Genomic DNA, 22,405 nt, shown 5'->3' on the forward strand with positions numbered 1-22,405 from the left:
AATGAGTTAAGAGTTAAGTTTCTTATCTCAAGGCCAAGATAAGCAATACTATCTACAGGCTGTCTAGATGGCTCAGCAGTTAAGAGCACTGACTGCTCTTCCAGAGGTCCTCAGTTCAATTCCCAGCAACCATATATAATGAGATCTGATGCCTCTTCTGGTGTGTATGAAGACAGCTACAATGTACTCATGTTAATAAAATAATTAAATCTTTTAAAAAATCCATAAAAGTCAAAGCTGGAATTCCAATACAGTCCATCCCAGAGTCCACACTCTTAGCCAGCATTGCGGTTTGACTATGGCTTATCTCCCCTGAAATGCATGCTGGAACTGAATCTTTATGGCAAGAATACCACATTAAGAAGTGGTATTGAAAAAAAAAAAAAAGAAGTGGTATTGAGGGCTGGAGCGGTGGCTCAGTGGTTAAGAACACTGACTGTTCTTCCAGAGGTCCTGAGTTCAATTTCTAGCAACCACATGGTGGCTCACAACCATCTGTAATGAAATTGATGCCCCCTTCTGGTGTGTCTGAAGACAGCTTCAGTGCACTTATATATAAAAAGTAAATAAATCTTTTTTAAAAAGTGGTATTGACAGGACCTTTAAGAAGTGATTAGACTCTACCCTCATGAGTCTCTGTGATCAATGAAGAAATGGGTTAAAGAGTTGTAGCAAGAGCGGACGTGCTGGGGCTGGGGAGGTGGCTCAGCAATTAAGAGTACTTGCTGCTCATGGTTTCCAGCACCTACATGGTGGCTTACACTCGCTCCAGGAGATCTGATTTCTGACCTCCACAGATACCAAGCACTCACATGGTGATATATATATATATATATATATATATATATATATATATATATATATATATATATATATATATTACTAATAAATGTGAAATAAACTTAAAAAGAGAAGAGCTTGGCCAGGTCTTGAATTCTAGCATTCAGGAGGCAGAGGCAGGCAAATCTCTGTAAGTTTCAGACTAGCATGGTCTACATAGTTTCAAGACAGCCAGAACTATGTAGAGAGACCCCCATCTCAAAACAAACAAACAAACAAACAAACAAACAAACACAAAGAACAGAAGACAAACAAAACAAAAAGGGTAGGTACGCTGTGACAGCAGGTCTAGTGGGTCTCTTGAACGCTGCCGGACTATCACTGTGGTACACTGTGCTGCTTCAGGAGTCTGCCAGCAAGAAGACCATCTCCAGATGTGTCCCTTCTACCTTGGCTCAGAATCACAAGTTAAAATAAACCTCTTTTCTTTGTCCTTACCCAGCTACAGCATTGTTATTAGTAACATAAAATAAGGCAGGACAGCAGAATTGTTCTCCTCCCCATCCTGGTTTCTCTTAGGTCATGCCTTCTTTCAGTTCTGAAGCTAAAAGGATCAACTGCATTTGCTAGTGTCTGGGTACCTGGTAAACCTGAGTAGGGCAAGCATAGGAAGCTCAGGGGAGTCACTCAGTGGGAAGAAGGACCCCAGACTCTTCATCTGACCACTGCTCCAGCCCATTCTGACGCCTCTAGTTTTGAATTTCTCGGCTAGGAAGTAGGGTTGATGACAAGGACATTCACTGCCACCTTGGCCTAGAGTTCAGGCCCTGCTAACGTGAACAGCTCTGTTTTCCACCACACACATCCTCCCCGCCATAGCACATGCCTGCCTTCCTGCAAGTCCAGAACATAGACTTTGCTTCACATAGACTTTGGAGGTCTGGCTCATGCGGTTTGCTGCTCTTTTCCTTTCTGCCCTGTGAATGCACATTTAGTCATTAGGGCCAGGTGCAGACAACCTGTCATGGTTTCAGTGGTCAAGAAATGCTTAGGGAACCTACTGCGTGCTAGGTACCCTGACACTCTGTGTGTGTGTGTGTGTGTGTGTGTGTGTGTGTGTGTGTGAGAGAGAGAGAGAGAGAGAGAGAGAGAGAGAGAGAGAGAGAGAGAAGTTATCAATCAGTCACATCATCCAAAATGGGACAGAGAAAAAGGCTGAGAAGCCTAGGTGTACCACTCCAAGAGAACAGGCAGCAAAGACTCTTGGCCTAGACTTAGCTTCAGAAGGACATGGTGGTTTGGAGAAGCTGAGAGTGTGACTTGACTGGAGGGTAGAGATGAATTGAAGTGGTTGTGGATGGATCCACCCACTTTGGCTTAGATAGGATAACTAACTGTATATATACCTTCCCAATTTCATTTTCAGTGACTGTACCCTTGTAGCTTGACCACAGAGGAGAATTTACAGTACAGGCAATGGCATTCTATACTCCAGAGAAGAGGCTTGCCAGTGTAGAGAACTGTAGTTGGGAAGTGCCCCTGCCCTACCTGTCTAGGCCCTCTACTACAGAACTTGGACTCAGACACTTAGTCTGTGGGCTGTGAGGCTTATCTTACCCTCTATGTTTGTCTGACGGTCTGGTGATCACAGTGAAGGACTGAGGAAATGCTTGCTGGAAAAGTGAATTAATTTCTCAGATTCTTAACCCGGCAATGATTAACTTTCTCAGTGCTAGCCTCTGGGCATCCTTCTGCTGGCTGGGCTCCTCCAGATTCTCCTGATTTGGCAGATGGAACTGGGGTGGTAACAACATGCTGTTTTCTCTCTCAAACAGAAAACATCGAGATCCGGCAGCTGGCTAGGTAGAAAGATAGATGCCACTGATGGGGGACATATGGGGAGGATCGAGGACATAGTGTATGTGGAACACTTACACAAGCTCAGCCCAACCTAGAGGCTTTACTCGCATGACTACCTTTAGACTTCACAACAGCTCAGCAGGGTGCTGGTGGCCCTAGGTGGCCTAAGTAGACATAAGACAGTCCTAGGGTCTGAGTCCTTGCTTTACTACACACTTTATATGTACTTTATATGACCTTGGGAAGCCTACCCAACACACATCTACCCTGTCTATCTGCATATCAGTTTCCCTATCTGTAAAGTAGAGACATCAGCATCTAGTGTTGAAGGGGATAAATTGGGGCTGGGAGAAGGAAGGAAATATTTCAGCAGAGTCAAGAGAAGGAGAAAGGAGAGATAAATAACACTAGGGTTGGGGATGGAGAGATGGCTCAGTGGTTAAAAGCACCAGTTGTTCTTTTAGCGTTTGTTGAGTTCAATCTCTAGCACCCATAGGGTGGCTCACGGCCATCTATAATGGGATCTGGTGCCCTCTTCTGTCATGCAGGTGTACATGCAGACAGAATATTCATAAAATACATAAATAACAGTAAGGGTGTTTTTAAAAAGCTATAGGGAAACACATTGTTTTATAAGCTTACTTAAAAATGTATAACATTAATAAGTATGTTAAATGGAGCAATAATGTTTCCCACAAGAGTCATAGACTATCTAATAAAAATCCCGGTGCTAGGTATGAGAATCCTCACTCTGAGTTGCAGGTCAGGAGAGTCCAAGAGGTTCTTGTCATTGCCCTTGGTGTCTTGTAGTGTGAAGACACTAGAATGTGAAAGTATGACCCTAGCACACTTCATGCATGGAACTCGAAAGAATTCATCTGGAAGTGACCTGAAGCCTCCTTCCTGAGGACTTGCTCTCATGGTATATGAAGGTGTTACGCAAGCTGCCAAAGAAGGAAGGATCTACCCAGCTGTAATGCTTATGAATCACAATAATGACCAGCATAGCAAGCTATCCCTAAAAGCGCAATAGTGGTACTTATAGCTTGGTAGTAACCAACAGCTGTCTAATTGGACTTAAGGCTTGCAGAGAAGGAAAGAAATCATGCCTAATACTGTAAACCTACCCAGAGCTAGTGAGGTCATAGATTTTAGAGAAGCACCAATTTCTGCCACTTTCCTAAGATGATATAATTCCTAACTGTATTCTAAATACTAATCCTTATGCTTAAAGATAAGAGTAGCTCTCACCTCTCCTCAAAGCATCTTTTTGTAGCAGATGGGGACCATTACAGAAAGTCACAACTAGTCTGAATGCGGAGAATGGCTGACTGTGGGGTGCCCAGCCCCAACTGATGCCTTTACAACACAACAATTTTGTACACCTAAGGTTCAGAGAACATCATGGAAGAGGAGGGGTATGTGGAAAGATTGTAGGAACCAGAGGATCTCCTGTTAGATAGGGTTTTCTAGACAAATGGGGAAGATGTACCCCAAAACCACACAGTATCGTTGTCTAAACAGGACTTGCATGATGACATCAGTGGACATGTCATGTCAACGGGGGAGATTTCACAAGGCCTCACTCCTAGATGAAGGACTACAGGTAATCAATGGCTCAATGGCTGCTGAGAGAGGACGAATCGATTTTCTCCAGGAGTTAGTTCTTTGATATGTGGTTCAATTCTAAGTTGTCATTCCTAAACATGTACGTAATAAAAGCAACACTAAATAGATTCAGTAGGGTGTGTGTGTGTGTGTGTGTGTGTAGCCTGTTTTATTTTTCCTTTTGGTACAGGCTCTCGCTATGTAGCTTGATTGACCTGCAACTCTAACAAAGATTGTTGTGGCAACCTTCGTGCCCCTGCCGCCCAAGTGCTGAGATCACAGGTTGTATAGCACCATGCCCAATCTCTCTATCTTTGATTTTGCAAGCCCCAGAAAAGCACAACTCTCAGGTAAGGGGCATGGTTGAGATCTGAACTCAGGCCGCTCAAATGCTGTCTACTAATTCCTTAAGTTAGAAAATGAACTTTGACTTCAGTTTCAGGAAGCAAGAAGTGTGTTAAGTAGGTGCTTCCAACAGCGTCTCAGCTGTCAAGAAAAGCACACCACGGCTCTGAGCTGATGACGCTAAAGTATTAGAGGAGAGGCAGTGCTCGAGCAGCTGCCAGTGCTGACCTGAGAAAGGGAAGAGGAAGAAGAAGAGAGGAGACAGGGTTGGAGTTGTTTGGGATGAGAGATATCACTACCCGGCCTACCTAGCTCTCTTGCCCTCTGGTTTCTGGAGGTTTGGTTAATGCAAGGCACTGGCTGGGGACCAGAAAGGCAGGCAGGAGAAAAGGTGGATATTTATTCTGCTTTCTGCCTCCCAGTCCCATCTTGGTTTTGCTAGTGACTGTGCCTGTTTGTGCCTGTTGTGCTGAGAATGTCAAAGATTCTTGTTTAAATCTAGACACCCATTTCTCCCACAACGACCACAAATTTAGGGTGGTAATGATTTCCAGTTTTCCTACTTATCTGCCTCAGCTCCCATGTTGGTTCCTTGGGCATACATTTCTTCCTAAGTCCTGGCTGAATGTGCTTTCTTACTGAGACCTTCATAGAGACACCTGTTCTGTGACCAGACAGAACATCCTTATCTTACGCTGGACCAAATTGAGCCATTCTGAGGCCTGACAGTACTGAGATGCTTTATACGTGTCCCCTTAGCCATTAGCAGGAACAGATAAAGGATGAGTGAGTACAAACGTCAATTGCTGTAATAAATCATGTGTCAGAAATGCTTCTGTGGGGCGGGGTTGAAGCTCCGTCCCAATGTGACAGGGCTATAAATAACTGCACACTTCAGCAGCCCCAGCTTCCAAAGCCCTTCCCTGGCCACGCCCCTAGACACCTCTGTGTGTTAATTTAGGCTCTCAGAGTTTACAAGGGCTTTACCACCCATTTTACAGAAATGGAAACAGGTTTACAGAAGGGATTAGACTTGCTTTCAATCACACTAAGTGTCCCTGGCTTTAATCCTTCCATACCCTGGGCTCTAACTAGCTCACCTTTGTTTCATCATCATGATGATGATGATGGTGACAACTACTACTACTAAAATAGGGTCTCACTATATAAGCTTAGCCTGCCCTAGTTGGCCTGGAGCTCACTGTGTAGACCAAGATGGCTCACAGATCACAGAGATCTATTTGCATGCCTCTGCATCCTGAGTGCTAGGTTTAAAGGTAAGGATTGACTCTTCCTTTTGCTTTGTTAGTCTCCTGTAGTACAGTCTGGTCTCAAAGTCAATATGAAGCTAAGAATGACCTTGAGTTTAGGATCCTCCTGCCCCAGTCTCCCAAATGCTCAGATTACAGGTGTGCACCACCATGACTGGTTTTGTTTTGGGTTGGACAGCAGAAACCAGGGCCTCGTGCATACTAAGCAAACAGTCTACAACTGAGCTGCACCCTCCTTCATTTTAGTTATTCTTAGCTTAATTATTCTTAGTCATCCCTCAGTATTCCCAAAAGGTTGATTCTAGAAGCCCTGTAGACACCAAAACCGCTTTATGTAAGACTCAAGCCCTTTATATAAATTCACATAGTGTTTCTCTATAAACTCTGCCCATTGCTCTGCCTGTGTTAGATCCTCCCTAGAATACGTATAATGAATTCCTAAGGAAGTGCACATTTTGTGCAAATAGTGGTCCAGCTGTATTGTTTAGGGTATAAGAAGGAAACAAAACCTGTTCTTCTTTGGGGGCAGGTATAATTGCTTCCTCAAATTTCTTTGATCTACGTTTGATAGTGTCCACAGATGTAGAACCCACAGCTAAGGAGAGCTGCCTGCATTTTTTTTTTTTTTGTAAAAACAGTTTTGCTATTTGGGTTCAGGTTTCTCATTCCCTTGATCACTGGCCTCTTTCAACTCTCTGTCCACCACGAAGCTCAGTGTGTGATAGAACTAGAAGCTGAAAGAGACCTTCAAAGTCATCCTGTCATTATCCGTAAGAGTTCTCACTCCTGAGGCCTGAACACTCCTGTGCAAGGAAGCAGGCAGCCAGATTTATCTTTGAGTAGTGCCAGCCATTACAAGGGCTTCCCCATGCTGAGCTGACATTCAGCAATGTTTGCTGAATGGAGCAGGGTTTTTTTATCACGGTGCACAAATCCCTTGGAAGCACTCATATATCTGTTTAGAAATGATTTGTCCTCCCATAGAGTGGTGGAAACTCCTTTCTAAAGCAGGACCCAAAACTGTTAAACCAGCAGGAAAAACAGCAACAAACATGCGGGATCCAGGTTTGACTTGGGAGGGAAAAGTTGGGCCTGGAGTTTGGGTTTCTCTGTGAAGGAGGTGCTGTTCTCAGCAAAGCTTTGCCTGCTGGGGAGTCATTTTGCCAGCTGAAATACACTTTTGCAGTTGATTCTGTACCGATAGGAAAATATCGCCTGGCAATCTCTTTGCATCTGGGACTGGGGCCACATCCTTAGAGGCTGCTGGGACTCCTCCCCTGAGAGACAGGCCCAATGCCAAGTTTATTTACCTAGAGTCTAGGGACCTGATTAATTGCAGAAGCAGCCATTTAAAAAGTCTGCTGTTGGTTTTTAAAAAAAACATGGTACTAGCTGGCTGTCCTGGCCCACACCTGTCATCCAGGCATCAGGAATATAGGAGGATTACTGTGAATTAGAAGCTAGCCTGGGTCGCATAATGAGCTGCAGGCTAGCCTGGGCCACATGGGTAAGCAGGGGTTGGGAGACAACCTTACTGGTCCTATTTCTCTTACCTGTGGCTGCAAGTGCAGGCTGTGAGGCCAGGCTGCCAGCCTTTGAATACCTTCTCTGGCACAATATAAGGTATGTGGCCTAGGCCAGATAGATGAGACTCCCTCTTAGCTCCTTGGTCAGCACCTAACAAGCTTTCCATCCTATTTTCTATTAACAACATCAGTTGCTGTGCTGACAGGATAGACATGCACATTAGAAAGGTCTGTACCCACCAAGGACCACTGGCCCTTCATTGATATCTCAGGACGGTGAGGGAGGAAAAGGCTCATGGAGACTGCAAGCACCCCATGGAAGAGGCCTTCCCACAGTCTGGTTTTCTGTGAAAATGACTGAATGTGCCTTTAAAACACATATTCTGTGGTGTTTGGAAGGAGGGAAAATCCAGACTGTAGAGAGAGCGATGAAAGCCAGGGCCCACTTCAGCTGTCTCTGTCAGTTGGCCGAGGAGCTTGGTGATCTGCATGTGATATGGAAGCGGAACCAGGCCAAATCTAAGCTTCATGAAAGCTGCTGTGGGTGCGTTTCCAACATAGAGCGCCTGCTGGAAACACCTAGCACACGAGGAATATCTAGCAGATGAACAAGTGCTTTTTTTTTTTGTCCCAGACACCAAGAGAGGAAATCCAAAATCGAGCTGCCTTTTAGTAGCAATGCTGTCTTAGGAACTCTCAGAGGGGAACTGAGAAATCAGACAACATTAAAAGTGCTTCTGTTTGTAGATGGAGCTTGGGAACTCTTATGGGAGAATAGAAGGAAGGATTGCGGGTTCCAAATGGGATAGGATGACCAACAGAGTCAACTAACCTGGACCCTTGGGGCTCTCAGAGACTGAACCAACCAAAGAACTTACACGGGCTGGACCCAGGACTCTCCTCACATATATAGCAGATGTGCAGCTTGGTCTTTATGTGGGTCCTGAGCAACTGGAGCGGAGGCTGTCCCACAAGCTGTTGCCTGTAAATGGGATGTGTTCGTCTAACTGGGCTGCCTTGACTGACCTCAGTGGGAGAGGATGCACCTAACCTCGAAGAGACATGATGTGCCAGGGTGGGGGGATATCCAGAGGGCCCCAACCTCTTAGAGGAGAAGGAGAGGGAGGGTGGGGGAGGATTTGGGAGGAGTGACCAGGAGGGGGGCAGTGAACTCGATGTAAAGTGAATAAAAATAAGATTGAGTAACATACTAAAATTCTTCAATAAAGGTGGAGGAGTTTTTAAAAAGTACTTCTGATTTTCCCCCTAGCAATCAGCCCTGCTCTATATTTGTGTGTTGTTAGAAGAGATGAAGACAGACCAGGCCTCTGACTTTGAGCCTTGGCGAAGGTGGATCATTTCTAACACGTTTCAAAACCTTTCTGCGTGGGAAGGTGTGGTGATCTGTGAATGAGGTCAAAAGCACAGGTGTGAAGAAAGGGTTTCACCGACTCCCCCGTTAAGGGCTCTTAACATAATGACCAGAGGTGAGCTCTTGAGGTCTTCGAAGACATGGAATTTTAGGTTGCACATGTATAAACGTATAAGGGACTGGAATGACCCACCCACCCCCATCTAGGGTGCTAACTTCCTGTGAGGGTAACAGGACTGTATGAGAGAAAAAGAGCCCATGTCACTAGTTCCTGTGGGTCTTATATTTGCAGACAAGTATCTTTTAAAGACATGCTAGGAACTGACCTCAGAACTAGGGCCTTGGACATGCTAAGAAAGTGGTCTACCACTGAGCTATGTCTCTTGCCTAAAAAAAAAGTATTTTTTAAGAAAATGTGTATTTGGATGCTGGAGAGCTGCCTCAGTAGTTAAGAGAACTGGCTGCTCTTCTAGAGGTCCTGAGTTCAATTCCCAGCAACCATATGGTGGCTCACAACCATTTGTAATAGAATCGGATGCCCTCTTCTAGTGTGTCTGAAGACAGCAACAGTGTGGAGGAGGGAGAGACCTGGGTGGGAAAAGGGACAGGGAGGGGAAGAGGGGAACATTATCAGGTATTGGGTGTGGGGAATAGGACTGAAGCCCTTGGATCAGCAGAAAGATTGGAAACAGGCAACCTTGGGAGGTAGGAGTTGGAGGCACTCTCTAGAATGTACCAGAGACTTGGGAGGTGAGAGACTCTCAGGACTCAAAGGGAGGGACCTTACATGAAATGCCCTACAGTGGGGAGAGGGAACTTGTAGAGCTCACCTCTAGTAGAAAGACAGGGCATCAAGTGGAGGAATGGGGTTGCCATACCACAGTCAAAAATTCTGACCCAGAATTGTTCCTGTCTGAAAGAACTGCAGGGACAAAAGTGGAGAAGAACCTGAGGAAAAGGAGGTACAGTGACAGGCCCAAAGTGGGATTCAGCTCAAGGGGAGGCCCCAAGGCCTGCGGCTATTATTGATGCTATAGTGTGCTCACAAAAAGGGACCTATCATGACTGCCCTCTGAAAGACCCAACAAGTGGCTGAAAGAGTCAGAAGCAGATGTTTACACCCAACCAATGAACAGAAGCTGCTGACATTGTGGTTGAATTAGGGAAAAGCTGGAAGAAGCTGAGGAGGAGGGCAATCCTATAAGAAGATCAGAAGTCTCAACTAACCTGGATCCCTGAGATCTCTCAGACACTGAGCCACCAACCAGGCAGCATGGCCAGCTGATATGAGGCCCCCAACAGAGGACTGCTGGGTCTGATCTCAGTCAGAGAAGATGCACCTGGCCGTCAAGAGATTGGAGGCCCCAGGGGATGGAGAGGTCTGGTGGAGTGAAGGTGGGGAGGTGGGGACAGCCTCATGGAGATGGGAAGTGGCGGTGCGAGCTGGAGGAGGTATGAGATGTGGAACAGTCAGAGGGTCCAGGAGGGGGATAAAGTCTGGACTGAAAAAAAAAAGATTAAATAAAAAAAATGGAAAATTTCTTAAAAGAAAATGTCTTTTTCTAGATAAAATGGCTTTTAAAAAAATTGCTTATGTCTGTGAGTGCCTGTTCTTTTACTGGGCAATGGTTCACACTTTAAGCAATGGTATAAAAAGATTAGTGACCTCCACATGGTAGTAGAGAGATTTGGACTGGATCTCACATATGCCTTCTGGTTCAAGCTTCTCCCTGCCTTTGTGCATTTGTCTCTATTCTGGCTGCTGGTGGGGCTTCCCTCTCCTCACATGCCATGACTCTGTAGCTCTAGTCACTACCTTCTGCCCTCTGCCCTGCAGACCTATGTCCTATTACTATCCTTGGGCCCTGTGATTTTCCTGCACTCTGCCCACACTTTCAAATCAGCCCCTTTATTAAGCTCTCCTTGAATTACCCAATTTGAGGCAGCCATCTGCTTCCCACTGAGTCCCTGATAGATACAGTGTTATAAATCTGTCATTAAATCATCAATGCCTTTACACACACACACACACACACACACACACACACACACACACACACACACTGACTTGCTCTCACTCAGCCTTAAACATTCAATGACTAACAAACACATGTGTGCTCCCACAAGCTCACCATGCTCACATACTCACAACAATGAGCCCAGTTTAAAACTGAAAAAAAAAAAAAAGGAATAAAATCCTGTACTGGTGAATTGAGTGTCTACCTGATCGTCAAGGCTCACCTCTCAGTCTTGTGTCTAAGCTACAGGATGCCACCTCCAGGGGGTCTTTTATCTGCATTGTTGAGCTGCTAGTTTTTATTTTTAGATACAGCTGCACTTTGTCCACCACAAATCCAGACAACCCTAGCAACTGCACTCTCAATATGCTTGGAAAAAAGCTTCAAAAAACATGATGTTAAGGAATAATTAGAATATTTACCTATGGGGAATAGTCAGATTTAGGAGTGGAAAATTCTCTCCACCAAATTGCAGGGGGAGAAAGAACAAAAGCCTTTAGTGAACATACACAAATTAATATAGATGGATAATATAGATGGATAGAACCAAACAGATTAGGTTAAGAATTGAAGGGAGATGCACCCAAGGTTATTTTTTCAGTAACTGGACCTGACTTATTACTAACCTTATGAAGTAACCTGTGTTTAGGATTATGTCTTAGGAAGACAGAAGTGGGAGCCTGGATAGAATGACCTCTTAGCCTATACTAAGTTGCTCTCATAATCTTAGACAAATCAGTTCCCCTTCAGAGCTTCTGTTTCCTCTCTGAGAGGGGACAGCTTTGTCTGAAAGTACCCAACGGATCTTTAACACCTAGACCATCTCAAAAATCAATGATTCTGCAAGCAAAGAGCTGCAGAAAGTGGTGAGGCAGGGGCATGGAAATGAGCTGCAGACATAATTAGTGATGGGAGTGAAGCTCTCTAGCTGCCCCTGGGTATCAGATGTGCTGCTTATAGCAAGGCCAATCTAGTCTGAATAATTTCACTCTCTCCGGAGCGAAAGGCAACAATAGAATGGTGAGGAGTCTGGCCTCTGTTGGAAGGAGAGACAAATGAACTTGTTTGGGAGGGAGGCAAAAGGCCAGGCTGTGAACTGTGCTGCTGGCGTCTGTTGGTATTTTCGGTTCCCTAGAACTTGGGTTCTCTATTTTTCAGCAGGGTGGAAAGTACCAACCAGCTATACTTGCCTCGCTGAGGATTAACGACTGTGAGTGTCCCTAAGCTTTCCTGGTTGTGGTAGAGATCAGTCAAGAATATTTATTCACTTCCAGGTCTCCCAATGTACTAGATGTGGTACACTGGCGGTGAAAACTCAATAAGCCCGTGCTCATTAGTACAGTGGGAGGATGGTAGCATCTACCTTCGACAGTGAGTTGAGGAATAATTGGCCAAAGCATGCAGAATGCTGTGCACTTGGGGTGATGAGTGTCAGTCCTACTGATAAGTAGCTTTGTGAGATTTAAACAACAGCATAAGATCACCGAGTCATTGAAAACATAATGTGTGCCTCTTACCTGAACATTGAGAAAGATGCCTTTGTGGCCTTTGGCCTTGACTGTCAGTGTATCTACTGCTGTATGAGAGTGGTGGCGGGGACCAGGTGGAGGGAGGTGATAGCATGTAGGCGGAGTGCTGTTAGGCATGCATGCCAGATGTCTCCTGATAGCACTTTTCTTTGGACTCTCGGGGAACTTTACCCAGGTTCCAACTGGGTAGTTTTGGCTCCTTTGTACATCTGGCTCTGCTAAGAGAATAAGTTTTTGGGATCCTCAGAGGAGCCCATACCTCTCAGGTGGATTCCCTAGATCCTGAGTATTATACTGACAGAGTCCTTGGAGATCCTCCTTTTAGTCTTGTCCAAATAAACAATCTAACCAAATTTCTTTATTTTCAGGCAGGGACTCATAAAGCCTAGGCTGACCTTGAACTCCCAATGCAACCAAGGATGACCTTGAACTGACCTTGCTTCCACTTTCTGAGTGCTGTGGTTACACACATGCCACCATTCCTGGCTTTAGGTTTGGTGCAGTTTCTTGAGCTGAGGATGGGACTCTAGCTTGTTGCATGCTAGGCACACACTCTACCAACTCACATCTATACCCCCAGTCAAAGCTTATTTAGAGCTAAGTATATCTCAAGTCCTGTTGTTCCTAGTTAGGGCACAGTCACTGCATGATTAACTGGAGATGTAGGACTCCAAAGCAGCTCTTCTTCAACTGAAAGGTCTTACTCCAACCTGTAGGATACCAGTAGTTAGGGTCTTCGTCACAGTCATGGTGTTCATAGGCCTTCCTCCAAATGAGCCACTTGAAGGACCGAAGACCTTCTAATGGCCAAAAGGGAGTCATAAGTGTGGAAACTTGTATTTTAGATTGAGAATTTTATTAAAATATAGCACTATTTTTAAGCCACCATACAAATATCCTTTGTATTGATCTCAGTGTGATGAACTGACTGAATAAATATGCCAATTTCTTCTAGTGAGCCAAACAGTATTTTTAACCTACTTTAAAATATGTGTTGTTTCCTATGGTTTTTTAAACTCTGGAGTTGATTATGAAAGCAATTTCAGTTTTTAAAATTCTTCTTACCAGAGAACATACATATATATTTTAAACTATCAAATGTAAAACTTAATGGAAAGGGCCATTATTTCTTAAAGTTGTGAAGTCAAGTGAAAAAGAGAGCTGGTTATTTTGATGGTTAATCTTGATTGTCAACTTGGTTAGCTCTAAAATACCCAGGAGACCAACTTATGGGCATGACTTTGAGGGCTTTTCCAAAGAGATTTAACTGAGGAGTAATGATCAACCCTGAGTTTGGACAGTACCATTACATAGGCTATGGTTGTTCACCAAGGAAAAAGGAAAAAGCAACTGGGACCAGAATTCACCTCCCTTTGCTTCCTGACTGAGGCTACAATATGGCCTGTCACTTCACACTCCTGCCTTGCTTTTATTGTCACTGTGAACTAAGACCTTCAAACCATGAGCCAAAATAAAGCCTTCCTTCCTCAGCTGCTTTTGTCGGGTATTTTGTCACAGAAATTAGAAAAGGAATTAATGCAGAAAATTGGTACCAGGAGCAGGGTCAATGATGTGGTAAACATAACCATGTGGGTTTGCAGGCCTTTGGAACTAGCCTGCAGGAGGAATGTAAAGAATGTGGAGCTCCAGACTAGAGAAGCCCTAAAGGGATGTAATAAGAGCTTAAGGGACCACTTTGGTGCCAGGTCTACAGTGAAAGGGGGCAAGCAAGTACTGTAGGAAAGCACAAAGTGTCCAGTGTAATGAGGAAAGAGTATAGGCAAGTTAAAAGTCAACAACAAAGCACGTGTAGAGGAAGCAGCTCTAGTTGTTGAAGAAATCAATACCCTTAGGGAGAAACTGGTGCTATGAACTAGGGCAACTAGAAACCCCGAGGGCAAGATCTCACCACAGAAAGCTCCAACTTCTGAAACATAAATTCACTTGAAAAAGAGGTAGTCTATATTAAGAATGCCACCACCAGAACAGAGGACAGGTATTCCTTGTCCCAAATGGCCACATAGGAAAGGGTTTCCCCAGGGTCTTCCTCAAAGGCCCACAAAAGTTGCCGTAACTGTTGTCTTAGGGGGCTATGCTATATCTTGATCTGCCAGCAGAGCTTGGAGGCAATGTATATGTGGCACTGATTTTTATAGGCGTGAAAGATACAGGAATGAAGGAGTCACAAAAGTTAGCACCAAGGTTTTAGAAGCTACTGAAGCCACTAAATTCTAGCCAATCAATGTGTAGTTGAGTCCGGACGGAAGCATTAAGAGGCTGTTTTGTGAAGCAGAGAAGGTGAAGCATAAGCTTCAGTGGAGACCCCAGGATGCTGAAGGTGCTAGGAATGGAGAATGGTTTCTGAGAAAAACCACAAGCATGAAGTAGACCTCACCTAAGAGAAAGTCTATGTGTCACACTGCAGCTGCCCAAAGCGGTTGCAGCCCAGGTAATGTCATCAAGAGCCCCAGATGACATACATGGAACTATAGAACTTAGTGTTGCCCTACTATGATCCTGTTTGATTTTGGACCAGTCTTTCTTTGCTTTATTCCCATTCTTCCTTTTTGGAATAAGATTTTTTTTTCATGCCACTGTATCTGAGAAGTCAATGAGTTGTAGGCTTGATTTTTTTTTTTTAATGGCTAAGAGATGTCTCAAGTCTCTTAAGAGACTCCATTTATGCTACTTAAGTTTTGGGACTGTTGAAATACTGAAGATTGAGATGAACTAAATGTATTTTGTATCATAAAATGAACATGAGGTTTTAGGGCTCAGGAGTGAAGTGCTACGATTAAAAACAATATGCTTGGGCATCAGGTTGACAGGATGAAGACTTGCAATTGTTAAACTTGATTATCAATGTGACAGGACTTAGATTGACCTAGGAGAAACTTCTAGTCATGTGTGAGGGAATGTTTATTTAGGTGGGAAGACCCACCAGGAGTGTGGTTGCTTCATCCCATAGGCTGGGGTCTCAAATGAGTGAAGAGCAGAAAGTGAGTAAAGCATCTCTTGGCTTCTTGACTGAGGCTGTGGTGTGACTAACCACCTTCTGCTCATGCTGCTATGACTGCCCCACCATGATGGACTGTATGCTCAAACTGTGAGCCAAAAACAAACAAACAAACAAACAAACCAACCCTTCCTTCATTAAATTGCATTTGCAATTAATTTGCATTTTGTCACAGGAGCAGAAGAGTTATCAGTGAGTATATAGTGCAGTATTACATTGGAGACTACCACAAAGGACAGCTTGAGTAAGGATTCTTTTAATATGTAACAATTATATTCTTCTATTAAGACCTGCTTAGTCTTCTTAGCCTTTTTAGCATATAACATTGTATACTTAATCAGGATCTTTAAGAAGTTTTGGGATTTTCAGAAACTAAGGAAAAGACTGGGGAGATAACTTGCTTGACAAAAGTGCTCAGTGTGTAAGTCTGGTGGCCTGAGTTCACATTCCCGTACACGTGTAAGAGCCAGATGCACTGGGATCTGTAATCCCAGTGTGTCCCTACTAGGTTTTCGGGAGCACAGGCAGGAGAATTACTATAAGAGTGTAGGCCAGCTATCTTGACATGTAGTAATGACCAAGTGGGATCCTGCCTCAAAGAACAAGCAAAGTTTGTCCTTTAACTTCTTTACATATGCCACATCATGAGTGTTGGCATATGTACATATGTGCACACACACACACACACACACACACACACACACACACACACACACGGCAGGGGGAGGGAAGGAGGGAAGAAGAAGGAGGAGGAAGAGGAGGAGAAGGAAGAGGAGGAGGAGGAGGAGGAGGGAGGGAGGGAGGGAGGGAGAGAGGGAGAGAGAGAGAGAGAGAGAGAGAGAGAGAGAGAGAGAGAAACTGAAAGCCAACCAAAGCACTGACCAGTAGGATGCATAGGTGAATAAGCACTTTATAGATGGACACCAACAGGGAAGAGGTCAAGGACTCATTCAAGGGCTCAGCTATTCCAAACGGTTAACCCTGAGTTCCCCTGCCTTCCCTTTTTCCTAGTGGAAAAAGTTCCCAGAGTAAAAATTCTTTCGGCCAGAAAGCCATTTGGAATATCAGTTAGATGATATTCAAAAGCTATTTTCTCTCCCCAGAAAAGCCCTAAAAAGCTAGTGATCAATAGTTGCTGTCTGTGAATCGTGGGATTTCCTGGTTTTGGAAAGAAATGCCAAGTTACCATTTTGGAAAAAGAAACAAGGCCAGATATTGTGATTATTTGTGGGAGTCAGAGCCTTAAAAATTCAGGCACAGGACAGGGAATGGAGCTGTCTGGACACGAAAGAGGTACACTGTAGCTAAAAACAGGTAAAGAATTACAGAATCAAGTGCTACAGATGACCTTGGCCATCCGGGCTAATGAACGTCCTCAGCAGATTTCTTGGTTGGATCCCTTGTAAAGACATGAACCCGTTCCTCTTAGCACAACCCACCCACCAGGAATGGCTGTTAGGAAGTCTTTCCCAAGCTGGAACTGAAGCCCGAAGGGCACTGGAAGAAGGACATGAGGCAGGTGTGCAATTCTGCCTGAGACGAACTTCCTTGGGGCTGCCTGTGCCTCTGCTCCTGCTCAGATAGTGGGGTTTACCTGAAGTTGTAGCCAGGGGAAACACTGCTTTTCTCAGAAACTCCATCCAGCCGAGTGAAGGAATATTTAGGGATGCACTGGTCCCAGGCCTTGTCTAGATCGCACACCCAGCCGATCTTAATACCCAGAACGCCACCCTGGAAAAAGGGCCAAATGTGAAACCTCTCCTGTGCTCAGTCAAGGCCGATGAGTGATTTCTTTCCCTTCTCTGGGTGGGAGGTGGTAGTGGGGAGGAAAGAAAGTGACTGATAGAGAGGGTGTCCTTAGAGGAAGAACTTGGAGCCTCAAAGTCCCCACGATACAACGCAGGATTCAGAATGTTACTGCAGCTTGCTTTCCTGTGGTGAGGTGCTTTTCAGAGACCAAAGGCCTCTTCTGAGGTGAAATGGGATGCTGGGGATGGGCAACTGAGGCCGGGGGAGGTAGAGGCCAGATCACTGGAGATGGATAGGATTTGGGATCCAGGGATCTGCAGGTCTGGGGTATTTCCACTAGGTGGCATTGTTTTGCTACAGTTCCTGCCCAGCATCCCAGTGGCTTTCCCAGAAGTCGAAGGCAGGGCTGAGCTTTCCAAGTATGTAGGGGGTCATAGGGAAGGGGCGTGTTCTCACCGTGCGGGCCAGCTTGGCAAAATCCTGTCCAGCAAACTTAACCACATCCCCTACCCTCAAGATGGGGCAAAATGGGGCCTTTTCAGGGTGGAAGCGGCACCTCTTTATGTCCTTGTCGGTGAGGTTAGGCAGGAGGTTTCCCCTGGGGTGGAAAGAGGAGAGTAGTTAGGCCTAGAATTAACGTAAAGACGGTAATACCTAAATTCTCTCATCTTCTGGATGCTTTAGGCCCTCCATATCCAGGGGGAGGCATTTCCTGCACCGTCTCACAGTCACTTCCCATCTATCTCCCCTCTTTCTCCACATGACTTTGTAATTCCCATCATGTTTCATCTCATAGTAGGGCTATGAATGTCTGTGGCAAGTGTCTCCAAACTGTCAGGCTGGGCCTCCTGGTGACCAGAGCCTCCCTAATTACTTGGTGCATCTCTGCGGTACCTGAGAGGATACTTGGCACATGACTACCAGGCAGTTGTTGAATGCATGAGTCGAGGCAGTGGGAGCAAACCGAGACAAAAACCCCCGCCACTTTGAGGGTTTGAGATGGGAAGAAATACAAGTGTAAAACACTTCAAACTCCAACTGCAGGAGGCCTCTGTGTCCACAGACAGTCTAAGTTGTCTTACCCCTGCTCCAAGTAGAACTCCCATTTGACCTCAGAGCTCCAAGGCAAGAAAATTGGCGGAGAAATTGACTATCCAACATCTGGGGTCAAGGTCCATTGAGGGATAGGAGTTCCGTGGAGATGGATAGACAGAGAGAATGTGAGGGACCTCTGTGGCAGGGTGAATGAAGAAGAATCAAGGACTCACTTCTCAAAGTTGAAGAGAGGGAAACGGATGCTGTTCTTGATGAAAATGGTGAAGTTCTCAGCCTCCATCATGATAGGCCTGTGGGGGGAAATGGGGCTTCAGCTCTCCAGAAGAGGGGAGACAGGGGAATCTTTCTTTATAGGCTCATCTTACAGATAGATCAGGGCCTGTGGGAGTGAGGGCGAGAGACAGGGGCAGGGCAGGGGAGATGGCACGGAGATCACATTCCTACCCAGGAGAGAACACTAGTTGGGAACCCACATAACCCTGCATTAGCTTCAGGATGCTCAGAGCCGTACATCTCCACGGTGTCCACCTCAGTGGGGCACCAGCCCTGGATCTCACAGGTCCGGAGAACAGAGCTGTAGTTCACGCAGCGGCCGGTGAGGATCCCTGGAAGGTGGAGCTGCATGAACAGGTGGCATCCTGCCCCTTGCCACTCCCATTCCCCCCTCATCAGGGATCCTGGCAGATGAACAAGACAGGCTAACCTGCTGCACGCGTCCTCAACAACCCAGAGCCCGTCTTCCTTGCCTCAGAGCCTGAGCCACCCTTCTGCCTGGAATGCTTTTCGTGAAGCTCCGTCCATCTTCACACCATGTCTAGGAGGGCTTTGAAGCCACCTTTCTGAAACAACCTTGCTCTCCACCCCTGGGGAATCCCACAGTCCTTTGTGTTTCTTTAAAACCATTTGTTACTCTACCTTACCACTGCAGTACCTAGACTAAACTCCTGGGGCAAGAACCATGCACACCATCTCCATAGCCCCAGCTGGGTCTGGGTACCCAGCAACCCTCTGTGACATTGGCAGAAGTCCACAGAGGAGGCTGGACTCCTTTCCTGAAATGGGCTATCCCCATGGAGAAGTCCCTGCCCTTTAGAGTCCCATGAAGGCTTGGGTTTGGGGAGGAAGAGACAAAAGGACTGCACTCACCCCCACCTGGGAAGCGTTCAGGCCCACACTGGCTGTCAGACACACAGCGGTACTTCTCTTCATTCTGTGGGGAGGGACAGGGTTACAGGTGTATGAAAGCTCCTCCCTTGGCCCTGGTCAGCCCATTAATTCCCGTTGCCTCCCACAAGTTCCCATAGCTGTGGCCTCTAGAGGGTGTCAGGTCCAGTCACAGACGATAGGGCTCTGTTCATGCCGCGTGCCCTACTCCTGACAGTATGCTCCCTTGACTTGTTCACTCACCTCTGGACAGAATCCTTGCATTTGATTTTCAGTAACGATCATTTTGGTGATGATGACAAAGACAGAGGTGCCCTTGGGAGGAGAAGGGAGAGGAAAAAGCCCAGTCCCAACCTGTGGGGCAGGAAGCTGTTTCCACTCTACAGAACAGGAAGCCCTAGGCAGAACGATTTGGTCAAGGTGGCAGGGCTGACACAGGGCATCCAAAGGAACTAACTTGGTAGCTGGTGGCTCTTGCTTTCTTTTGGTCACCATTGAAACACAGGGTTGGGGGTGTGGAAAGTCTAGCTTCTTTATACCCAGTGCTGTATTTCGGAGGGCAGGTTCTTGTGTCTCCAATAGTACTGCTGGTTCAGGACACCGGCCCTTTGTCCCTATCCTCCCCAGACATGGGCATGCACATATCCCTGGGGGGAGGGCACCATACCTGGGGTGGGGTCACATAATCCGACACGTCCATGACTCTGTTGGCATAGCGCCCGAAGCCTTTCACCTTTGTAACTACTGAGGACTCAATGGCGGTGTCCCTCACTTGGTAGGCCTTCTCATGCAAGAAAACCCACCTGCAACAGAAGAGCAGGGATACAGGGAAAGAGTCCATAGGCTCATGAGACAGGGGCAGGGAAAACTCTCCTTCCTGCCAACATTAGAGTCATATAGGTGTGCCTGGCAGGGAGATGTGTTGGGATGAGTTCTTGGGTAGTTCAGTGAGTCTTCAAACCCACTTCCAAGGAGCAACCTTGGGCTTCTTTTTATAATTGCTTCTCTATGGAAACTCTTTTTTTTTTTTTTTTTTTTTTTTGGTTCTTTTTTTCGGAGCTGGGGACCGAACCCAGGGCCTTGCGCTTCCTAGGCAAGCGCTCTACCACTGAGCTAAATCCCCAGCCCCTCTATGGAAACTCTTAATATCCCAGCGTGTGCTATGTGGGAAAGGCCAGAGGTTGATATTTGACTTTTTTCTTTTTGAAACAGTCTCACTGTGTAGCCCTGGCTACACTAAAACACATTTTATAGACTAGGTTGGCCTCGAACAAATGCACAGGGAGCTACCTGTCTGTGCCTCCCAAGTGCTAGAATTAAAGGCATGTGGCATCATGCCAGGCATCAGATATTGATACTGAAATAGACACTCCAACATCACCTCTATCATTGTCCATCCAACTTATTTTTGAAGCAAGGTCTCACTGAGCCTGGCCCTCGGTGGTTGGTTAGACTGGCTGGCTGGTGAGCCCTCTATCCACCATCTACACCTCCCTAGAACAGGTATATTACATCATGCCAAGCATTATTCTTTTTAAAACCATGGCACTGGAGATGGCAGAATGCTGGGAAAGTTCGCCATCAATATTGGGTTACAGTCTCCGCCTACTTGTGATTTACACACAAAGAAACCATCGAATTTAAAAAGGAGCTGGGTGGTGGTGGCTCATGCCTTTAATCCCAGTGGGCAGTAGATCTCTGAGTTTGAGGCCAGCCCGGTCTACAGCGTGAGTTTCAGGACAGCCAGGGTTACACGGAGAATCTGTCTCAAAAAGAAAAAAAAAATCTAATTTTTTTTTCCTAAGAAGGAATTTCTACCCCCTTGTAGCCATATACATGTCTAAAAGAAATTATTGTTGATAACGAATGAGGTCTCCTCTCCAGCAGGCACCAAGGAGAAAGAAGAGACAGAAAGCCTCAGGCCGCATCCCAAGATTTATTCATGCTTGTGCCCTGTGTGCCAGAGACACAGTGGTCATTCAAGAAAGGAACGGGTGAGAGGCCGTGGGAGCAGGGTAGTTGGCCGTCTTCACCCGACCAGGGGTCAGCTGAGAAATTCGGAGGGAGAGGACGTGGGCAGAGTGTCCTCTGCCAGGGAGGTGGGTGCTGTTGTGAAGGCGGGACACTGATCTTATTCCTTGCGCTGTGCTTCCACCTAGTGCCCATTACCTATCTCCCATAGGTTTGTTTTCTAATTATTTACTTTACATCTCAATCACATCCTTCCCCTCTCCACCAGTCCCCCTTCAGTTCCTACCCCTTCCCCTTCTCAGAGGAGAAGGGGGAGCTATCCCCCACAACCCACTCTGGCACATCAAGTCACCTCAGGGCTATGCACATCGTCTCCCATAGAGGCCAGACAAGGTGGTCCAGTTAGGGGAATGGGATCCACAGGCAGGTAACAGTCAGGGATGGCCCCCACTCCAGTTGTTGGGGGACCTGCGTGAAGACCAAGCTGTACGTCTGCTACGTATGTGCAGGGGCCCTAGGTCCAGCCATGTAGCTCTTTGGTTGGTGGATCTCTGGGAGCTCCCAAGAGTCCAGGTTAGTTGACTCAGTTGGTCTTCTTGTGGAGTCCCTATCCCCCCCACCCCCCAATCCATCCCCCAAGTCTTCCACAAGACTCTCTGAGCTCTCTCTAATGTTTGGCTGTGGTTCTCTCCATCAGCTGCTGGCTGAAGCCTCTCAGAGGACAGTTATGCTAGGCTCCCATCTGCAAGCATAGCAGCGTATCATTAATAGTGTCGGGGATTGGCTCTTGCCCGTAGGATGGCTCTGAAGAGGGGTCAGCCACCAGTTGGCCATTTTCTCAGTCTCTGCTCCATATTTGTCCCTGTACTTCTTGTAGGCAGGACACATTTTGGGTCAGATTTTGTGGGTAGGTGGCTGTCCTTATCCCTCTACTGGGAGTCCTGCCTGGCTACAGAAGGTGCCTACTTCAGGCTCCATATCCCCCACTACTAGGAGTCTCAGCTAGCGTCATCCTCATGGACTCTCTGGAGCCATTATGGGCCCAAGTGGATAAGATAAAACTCGTTCTCTTCCATTTCCCCCTGCTTCTTCAGATCCTCCCAGACTTCCCTGGCATCAGGGAGGGCCTCCTACAGCCGA

The 22,405-nt window shown here is 46.2% G+C and overlaps 1 protein-coding gene across 4 annotated transcripts in view; it reads right to left on the reverse strand.

Annotated features, from left to right (window-relative positions):
- P2rx3 (purinergic receptor P2X 3) overlaps positions 1 to 22,405 on the reverse strand; it is a 43,620-nt gene that overhangs the window by 9,133 nt on the left and 12,082 nt on the right. For 2 of the 4 annotated variants that reach the window (XM_087654638.1, NM_031075.3), the window contains 7 exon segments: positions 19,962 to 20,097; positions 19,538 to 19,609; positions 19,277 to 19,340; positions 18,642 to 18,735; positions 18,343 to 18,420; positions 17,531 to 17,672; positions 16,920 to 17,056 (listed from right to left, as the gene is read on the reverse strand). In XM_087654638.1, the coding sequence (XP_087510764.1) occupies positions 16,920 to 17,056; positions 17,531 to 17,672; positions 18,343 to 18,420; positions 18,642 to 18,735; positions 19,277 to 19,340; positions 19,538 to 19,609; positions 19,962 to 20,097 (723 nt within the window). 4 annotated transcript variants of the gene reach the window in all.

Source organism: Rattus norvegicus, chromosome 3 (genome assembly GCF_021556685.1).
Source record: "Rattus norvegicus strain SHRSP/BbbUtx chromosome 3, alternate assembly SHRSP_T2T, whole genome shotgun sequence".
Classification (NCBI taxonomy): Eukaryota; Metazoa; Chordata; class Mammalia; order Rodentia; family Muridae; genus Rattus; species Rattus norvegicus.